The 9,745-nt window shown below is 39.8% G+C and overlaps 1 protein-coding gene across 1 annotated transcript in view; it reads right to left on the bottom strand.

The window, feature by feature from the left end:
- Window positions 1-9,745, bottom strand: part of LOC103392446 (histone deacetylase 4-like) — a 69,949-nt gene that overhangs the window by 45,356 nt on the left and 14,848 nt on the right. Inside the window, exon 2 of the mRNA XM_025063740.1 lies at window positions 7,209-7,271. Coding sequence (XP_024919508.1) covers window positions 7,209-7,271 — 63 coding nt within the window. The remainder of the gene's footprint in view (window positions 1-7,208; window positions 7,272-9,745) is intronic.

Below are 9,745 nucleotides of genomic sequence, written 5' to 3'. Positions count from 1 at the left end.
TACGCTCTCTCTCTCTCTCTGTCCTTCTGCTCTGACGTCTGTTGACGTCTGTATCCCTGAAGAAACTCAAAATACAAAATAAACAAGAATAACTAAAAACAGAAGTTTTTTTTTTTTTTTTTTTCTTTCTCTCTCTCTCCAACAACTAGTCGTGGAAAAACAACACATGTGAACCTTCTCTATGACAAACTCTACAAGCATTATATTAAAAAAAAAAACAAAAAACGCTCCTCCTCGTGGAGGCTGACCTGTGCAGGGCTGCTGGGGTGGACAACTATGCCCAGCTGCAGCAACATCTGTTGAGCACGGAGCCGTACACTCCCACCCTACGTGACTGGAAGAAGGCAAATGGCACTTAAAGTCCATCGCCCAAGAAAGGGGGGAGGGAGGGGTGAGGGGCTTTAAAAAAAAAAAAAAATTTACGTTGTAGATAACTGCACCGAGCTGATTGGTCGTAGACAACAAGCCCCCCCCCCCCCCCCGTTTCCTAGCATCAGATCTCGTCCTCGTCCATTCTGCCAAATAAAAAATGTTCTAAAGAAACACGGATTATATTTCATAAACGCAAACCAAGCAAATATTTACATACAGATACAACACGTTAATGTTGTTATATGAGCACAGGCCTCCACCGGGGGCAGTTAACAGCCGGGTCAGAACATTCCTGCCCCCGCCCCCCAGTGTAAACAAGTGCGTGAAGAATTCAGGTCCGATAGTTTAAAATCCCTCATTTGGACCTCAGCCCACGTTTTTATAACTGTTCTTGTCTTTGGTTTTTTTGTGTGTCTCTGAGAGGACAATAGGATTTACCATGAAACCATGACTGAAAAAAAAAGAAAAAAAAAAACTCTCCAGCTCCAGGCTGCCACTCATTCATCCATATTTTACGTCCTGTCCTTCTGTCTCGATGGTAATGTTTTCCCAGCCTGCACCTCACGCTCAGGGCAGACACACAGCCATTAGCTGTCTAACCAACGAAAAAGAAACAACGCTGAAAATATATACCGTACATATATATATAAATATATATACCCATATATATAAAAATATATATGTATATATACATAAGTATATATACATATAAATACTGTATTTATTTTATGTGTTTATATAGATATATATATAGATAGATTTTTATATATGTGTATATATAGATGTATTTTTATGGATAATTGTCCAGATTAATAATCCCATCAAAAAAAATATACTGTCACTCACACAAAAATATATCTATATATACCCATATATATATAAATATATGGGTATATGTGTGTATATATAGATATATACACATATATAAATATATATTTTATACATGTGTTTATATAGATATATACACACATATATACATATATTTTATATATGCATATATATTTAGATTTTTTTTATGACTTGATTTGTCCAGATTACCAATCCCGACATCGTGAGATGAGAAACACTGACCTCTACCTGCTATTATTGGCCTCTGTTCCAACAAGATACAAAACTTATTTATATATTTTTTATATTTGGAAATCTTCAAAAATCGCGATTTTCAATACCACACACACGCACCATATTTCAAATTTGGTTAGAACCAGGGATCTGCTGATCCAAAGTCCATCATGCTGTTCCTGGAGGAACAAGAACTTCCAGCACCAACAACAACAGTCCAGCGGTGCTGCTGTCAGGATAATGGCACTGGTGCAGACAGAGTGGGTTAAGGCACCGTCTGTCCTGCTGCAAGACAAAAACAAGGCTGGCTCCAAGTCCCTACTTTCTCAGACCTATAAGTCAGGACTGAGCACTGAAACACAACAGAAACACATTTATAATATGATTATAATATATATAATATGCATTGATAACAGCATTAAACTAACCCTGTAAAGTGTTTAAGGCATATAAATTAAAATTACACAGAAAAAAAAATTTAATTTATAAAATAATTAATTTTTTTTATCTCATGTTCAAGATAAAATCAAGATAAAATGTATTTATTTTTATAATTTTTTTTATAATTTTTTTTAATTATTACTACATTCCACGGTGTATGTGTTCGTACTGTGACGGAGACCACACTGATGGCGGTGCAGCAGGAAGAAGGCAGCTGTTCACTGACTCTAGCCTACACCAAATTGGCAACAGTCAGAACAACCCATGCCAGGTCACAGGGTTGTGTGAGGGTTTGGCGGGTGAGGCGGGGTGGGGGGGGGGCGGGGCACCAGAACCTTACGGCCGTGTTAGCTCTCCCTAGAGTCTGTACGTACAAACTGCTCTTCCAAGACTAGGAGGAAGTGGAGAGATTTGTACTGCAGTAGTGATGAGTAGTGGTTGGTCACAGTCAAGACATCACCCCACTAAACTGAATCAGGGCTTAAATTGGAAATGTGTTCGGCCGCAAAACATGTGAGTCTGATACCTTACCTTCACCACTACTACTACTACTACAGTACAACTAGTACTACTACAATACTATTACTACTATGAATAATAATAATAGTTTTTATAATTATTATAAAATAAGAAATCCAATAAGCAATAAAAATAATAATTGTTATACAATAATAAATAAATTATTAATATTATTATTGTTATTATTATTATGTATTAATTGCATTGTTAATTTATTCTTCTATAAATTTAATTAAATTATGTTGTGACATTAATGATATAACAGACATAACAAACACCATTTGCTCCGAGCCTTAATTGTCTTCATTTTACATGGCAGTTCTGCTATCCTTCTTTTTTTTTTTCCTTCTTTTAAATATTTGTAGACTAAATAAATACTTTTGAGAAACAAACTCTCTCAGAGTTCAGGTGTCAGTTGCTGTTAAATCACTCCTGTCCAAAAGAAAGAAAAACACGGATTTACACAGCTGACGTACTTTTCTCTGCACATATTTACAATGTCAAGTTTCAGGTCAAGCATCCAGTCGCACACACACACACAGTGTCAAAGCCTGACGTCCCAGTGTGTAGAGAAGGGGATTAGCAGGGAGTCTGGCTGATTGACAAGAGTCTTGGTGAGTCATGATGACCCACAGACAGGTTGTTGTCTGGAGGACAACACTCCCTCCATCTTTTCCAGGTCTTTGTTTGTTCCAACATCTGAGGCCGACCCTCCAGTCCAACCAAACAAACCACCGAGGTTGAAGGAAAAGAGAAGGAGGGAATCTGGATCTGAATCTGGATCTGAATCTCCCCGACTTTCTAAACGTGCATCAGCAGCTAACAAACGTCATTTTATATAGAAAATAAAGATATCAGTTTGAAAAGCTAAATATTTGTCACTCAAAAACCAAGACACGATGTATTTTGCAAATGTAAAAAAAAGACGTTGATGTTTGTCTAACGTCCCTTAACATTTAAATAATTAAACCAAAAAACTACAATAACTCAGACCCCCCACCCTCCCCCCCGACCCCTCACTTCCTGTGTCCGTACCATCTACTGTCAGGTCGCTGAGTGCTCACAGATCATCGCTGCGTCTTAAGATAATTGTCCAGCGGAAGAAGCGATGGTCGGCCATCAGCTCGTCCACTTCCTGTCTACGCTACACTTCCTGCTCTTTCCATTTACTCGACAACTCGTCACGTTTTGTGCCGCTTTAAACAGCGCAGGTTCAACAACACGTGTCACTTCCTCCTCCTCCTCCTCCTCTATCCACACGCTCTTTTCTCCCATCCTTCCATCCTTCCCTTCTTCTTTCTTCTCCTCCTTATTTTTCCACTTCTGCCACCCTCCCTTCTCCTCCCCTCTCCTCCTCTCCCTCCCTCCTCCTCACTCCCCGCAGTGTCTGTGCTCTGACAGTTATGTGTGAGTGGAGCGTGGGCTGCTGCTAATTTGTGCAGAGTGGGAGAAAGCTGTTTTGGCTGAGAGAGGAAGAGCCAAGTTTAGCTTATTTGGTTTTTCCACAGATAACAAAACATTCACTTGTTCTGTTCTTCACGTCCAGATGAATCACAAACCTCACCTGGTATAAGAACGGCGATGAATATGGATTTTTTTTTTTCTTTCCTGGTAACCTACATTGTCAACCACAAACACGTCAGTCACTACTGATATCACACACACACACACACACACGCTGCGTCATTAATAAATGTTTATTTTTTTCACATCGTCTCTAATGAGCACTGATTCTCAAAGCCACACGACTTCAACCTCTTACATCATTCTGTGCCATGTTTAGTCACCCTGCTTAATATGCATTCAAATCTGTCTCCATCACCGAGCCTCCCTCTCTCTCTCTCTCTCTCTTTAAAAACTACAACTTTTCAATTTCATATCATGCCTGAAACAGCGGTTACCAAAATCGATCGTCAACAGAAAACAGAAAACTTAATTAAAAATGTGGGGGTCAGGTCCACCAGGGGGGTCACAGAGGTCGTGGCCTTTTTTTAAAAACTTGACTCGTGAAGTCAGGATGAGCCAGAATCCATAAAAGTCAAGTCCAATAAATATCCATTAATGTCAAATGACATCAAGTCTATTTAGGTCGATTACACTGATGTCTATTCAAGTCAAATCCATCAGAGTCCAGTCCAGTCCAGTCCAGTCCAACACAGTCTAGTCCGATCCAATACAGTCTAGCCTAGTCCAATTCAGTCCAACCCAGTTCAGTCCAGCCCAGTCCAGTCCAGTCCATTGAAATTTAGTCAAGTCCAGTCAACGTTTGTTTTTATTCTCAAAACATGTTTTGCTTCAGTAAACAGTCATCACATTATATTAAAACTAAAATAAGTCACTGCTTAAAAGAACGTTAGATTTTGTTTTTATTCTCAAAACATGTTTTGCTTCAGTAAACAGTCATCACATTATATTAAAACTAAAATAAGTCACTGCTTAAAAAATAAAAATAAAACTCAAAAATGTAGCAATGTTCATGTTTATCTACTCGTGTACTTTTGTGCAGTTTAGTGAAGATTTGCATCGTGTTCAACAACAACAACCAAAAAAAAAAATCTCACAGTTTGAGTTTGTATCCGCACTGACTGCTGATGTCAGCAGCTCCTTTGGTTGATTTGAATTGATAAGAGAAGCAAAAACACTTCTTTGTTGTCGAAGTCACTGAAGTCTCCAGTTATTTTAAAAACTTCAACCAATTGATTTTTTAAAGCCTAATTGTATTTAACCACAGAGTCTTATGATGAGACATCTGCTCTAACGTCTGTGAAGTCCACTCAGAGGCGTGGACTGGATACAGCCGATATTTCAACTAAAACAACAAACAGCCAAAAGGTCAAAAAACATCATCATCATCATCATCATCATCATCATATGTTCACAGTCAACGGCCCAATGAGCAGACAGATCTGTGCATGTGACAAAAACCAAGGCGTTCTGAAGCAGATGGTCTCCTCGGAGCCCTGACCTCCTCACCATGGAGTCAGTCTCAGATCACATGAGCAGACAGAGGACACGGAGACACACTGAAGACATACACACCAGGGTCGGAGGTACTTTAAGGTATCAGCTGAGTACAGCCGAGTAAAAGGACTGATAATGGATAAATAGAAAAGTCTGTCTGGAGACATTCTCATTTAAAATGTTTAAAAACATCTCAAACTAGCTAAGCTAAGATGCTAAGCTAAGCATCCTTTCTACAACTGAACGCACGCAAATACAACACAACAAAACGAGTAACAACTAGGGGTGTATCAAGAAGGAAAACACTGTTACGCCGTTATATCGCGATATTTAGTTTCACGATACTGTAGCAGTACTTCTCCAGCAGAGGTTTGTACGAAGGACCGTTCGCCCCGTATCAGCCGTTACTGTGTACCGACAATACCGCGCAATTGTTGAAGAATCGATACCGAATCGAACCGATTTTCAAAAATAAAAAACATCTTTTAGACTTATTTTGACCTGTTGTTTAAAAACACTGGCTTTTAAAACAGTAAAGGGATATGACTGTATTTTTTTGGAATGAAGTAAATTAGTAAAACTGAATTTTCCTTCCTTCCTTCCTCCTTCCTTCCAAAACGACCTATGGCCCACGGACAGGGGGTTGGACCCCTGTTCTACATCACTGTAGATCCCTCTGTTCCAATGTTAGTAACCTGATGTCATAGATCACACTTGGACTACAGTTAACCCAAAATATGGTCGTGCCTATGATATCGCGATATATCGCATCGTTGCCACTGTATTGCGATACGTATTGTTTCGCCAGATTCCTGCCAATACGCGTAGAACCCAAGGCTACGTCAGCCCAACACTGGACCATAATACTAACTTACTGAACATTTACACAAAAAGAGTGAAAGCTTGTGTAGTTCAAACCTTGTTAGTCACGTGACGCTGTGTCTTGTTGACATGTGACTACTGAGATTAAGCTTTGACGTGGTTCCACTCCTGCACCGGACCAAACCTGCGTTTAACAGGTCGTGGCTCCACATTTATGACAATGCTGCATCAGCAGGTCCGCCCGCCACACCAGGCAAACATGCTGCCTGTGGGCTGAGGACCAGCTGATGGGGTGAGATCATCATGTGTTCCTGTCATTATCAGTGTGAAGTTCCATCAAAACGTCTCCCATCACATGCACACAGCACATGTGCCGTGCAAATTCTAAAAAAGGGATTTGGACACCGAGTAAGTCATCGCTGACCACTAAAGACACCGAGACAAGTACACACCGGTGTACACACACTACGGCTCTGTGTCACACCTTAACCACCAGATACTGAAGTACTACACAGTATTACTGTGGTACATTACACACCAGAGAACCCTAAGAGATATGACGGCATCGATGACTCAAACCTCAGTTTGAAGCATTGTTTCCCAAAGACTGGGTCGTCTCTAATTGTTCAGATAAGACTTGGTCAACATTTAAATATCCTCATTAATGTTCAATAACGGTGTAATTAATTAATAATTTATTTTGTGATTTACAAATAATGTCTATTGACTTGGGTCGCGAAGGTTTTTGACTTTTAAAAGAATGGGTCCCCAGAAAAAAAAAAAGTTTGGGAAACACTGGTTTAAAATACACTGTACAGCAATGATCGTCAACTGGTGGCTCACGGACCAAATACAGCCCGCCAAACCATCCAATCAGGCCCAGAACTGGATTTAAAATATTTTACCCAAGGTGAAATATAAACATGTGCTCAATTCAGTCCAGGTATAAGACAGAAAAAAAAATGTAATCACTGCCAACCATGTATCTCCAAAATACAAATGAACAGAAAATATAAATATGAGAGACGTACCAAAGTGGTTGTGTGAGGCGGGCGTCAGTAGTTCCAGGGGCTGAGCCTTGTTGCCGAGGCCACCTGATGACCAGAAACAGTTGATGTTGAAACTGGACAATAAATTCAGAGACACTGACAGTAAATTCCCAGTAAATTGAGTTTTTCTGATTTTGGTTTCAGTACGGATAAACGTATAGGGTATACTAGGGTGTACTTCAAATACAGAAAAATGTATAGGGTATACTAGGGTGTACTTCAAATATATGAAATATATAGAGTATATAATGGGTAGAGGGGGCAGGCAGTAAAGAACAGCAGGAGAACTGTCATCAACAGTAGGGTTTTCCTGATGTCTTTTTTTTTCCCCCAAACCAGCGTACAGGACTTTCTCTTTATTTACTGACCAATACAAAGTACTGACACAGATACTACTAACGTTAGGCCCCATTGAAAATACATAATATTAGAATGCAATGTTATTTGATTGACGCAGCCCTGTGGAAAATGAGGTGATGCTCAAAGTGTGGGTGCAACTCAACCCAAACCACAGTGAGGACACCACCCAGGAAAATGCTTACAGCAGGTTTTATTCAGCCAAAGGGAAATCTTTTTTTTTTTTTTCGGTATTAAACTGAAAGTCTCAAACTGGAGTTGTTGTTGTATTTAAAAAAATAATTATAATTTTTGTTTAAATAAATAAGTCATAAATAAAATAAACAAAATAAGGGGCAGGTCCACATAAACAGTCCAATACCTTTATCTTGGAGGGTAAGGGAATATTGTGTAAATATAAATATCATGAAAATATGAAAATATGACACGTGAAGTCGGGTCGTTGGACCAGCGAGAGTACCAGTTCCTGGAACATTTTTCTGGGACATTTTTCTACAGTCTGGAGGTCCGTGCTCGCCTCTTTTTAAAGAATGACATATGTCCTTTAAATTGGACTTCCTGGTGGACAGACAGAAGACAAGAGATGGGTCTTACTGGACCCTGACCATGTTTGCTCTGATGGTGGCGTCCTCCATGACCAGCCCACCATCGGACCAATTTAACCATCCGGTTAAGACCAATCACATCCAACCTTCGCGCTTCATTTTGTGAAGTTTCAAAAAGAAACATAAAAAACTCGGTGAGTTTGTAGTTGGTGAACGGAGGTTCTGCCAGACTCCTGTGGCCCATTCTTAATCCCCACTGTAGGCTCTGGGTTCTGGGCTACATTACACACCGAGAGCATTAACACTTTCCAACACGAACCGTTGTTGGGCTGAGCTCCTCTGCTCTGCTCTGCGGCTGCAGTGGGTGCCAGGCCTTAACAGGGAAGAATGTAACATTTATATAAAAAAGAAAATGTGTTTCATGCTTGTTTAACAGTCCATTGTCAGCACAACAATCAGGACGGTCGTAAATTAGAGTTCTCTTTCAAAGAACCGAGTCCATCGCGTCCTCCATTTCCAAGCTCATGCGGTGAAGAAGAGACTGTGAAATAAAAAACACGTGTTCGGCCCTAATGCGTCCTGACTGCTGTAGTCACACAGCAGACTATAATTAACATGCTGACTGATCGTTAACAGCCTGTGACCTAGCATTTTATTTAGCATGGATTCTCCATGTCATAAACAGGGTTTCCTGTGCGTTAAGCATTGCGCGTCAGAATTGGGACGGACGTACGATAACGGTCAAACAGTCATGATGTTATAAGAAAAAAAAAAACAAACAGCACGGTTTCGCCAAAACAAAACCAACGTCGGTGAAGCTGAGTTTACGCTTGGAATTAAATGAGTCCAAATTTACCGACGTATTGTGATTACGTTTATTGTGTCGTATACGGCTCTACACAGATCATGTAGTTACGTTCCCAAATACTGCATGTACTGTATTTCTACCAAGTACTGCAGTAATACACAGCGACACCTGAGGTTGACGTACAGTTAAAAAAAAAATCATTGTTTAAAAAAAAAATTGTATTTCATGAGAATCAATTTGTAAAAAATAATGATTGCACTTCACTTATAATAATAATGAAATTACAAAAAAGATCTTGCTTAGAAAACGCATTCAATCTACACCACCTGTCAGTCTAATGATTGACAGGTGGTGTGAAAGTTAGTGTGAAAACGGTAGATTTGAAAACAGAGAAGTTACTTTGACCAACATCTACGAAGCAGGTCTGACGGAAACAACGAAGGAAGAAGAAAAAAAAAAAACGTGGAGTGGAATAAAGGAAAAAGTGAGACATGACGATGAGAACATGTCTTATGTCACACATGAATGAGCAGCAGCACATGACACACACACACACACACACACACACACACACACACGGCTACAGTGGGTGTTGTTTTTCTGGGTTGCTGGGCACTATTTTCAGCTGAAGCAGACGCTGCATGATTTATACATGATGGAGGGAAGAGTCGAAATTAAATATTCACACAAACAAACCAAACACGAGTTAAAACCTCAGATCTGAGGGAAAGTCAGCTTAAGGAGAGGAGGAGGAGAGGAAAGGAGAGGAAAGGAGAGGAAAGGAAAGGAAAGGAAAGGAAAGGAAAGGA

This window comes from Cynoglossus semilaevis, chromosome 16 (genome assembly GCF_000523025.1).
Source record: "Cynoglossus semilaevis isolate Cse_v1.0 chromosome 16, Cse_v1.0, whole genome shotgun sequence".
Lineage (NCBI taxonomy): Eukaryota > Metazoa > Chordata > Actinopteri > Pleuronectiformes > Cynoglossidae > Cynoglossus > Cynoglossus semilaevis.
This window is presented reverse-complemented; position numbering and strand designations above follow the sequence as displayed.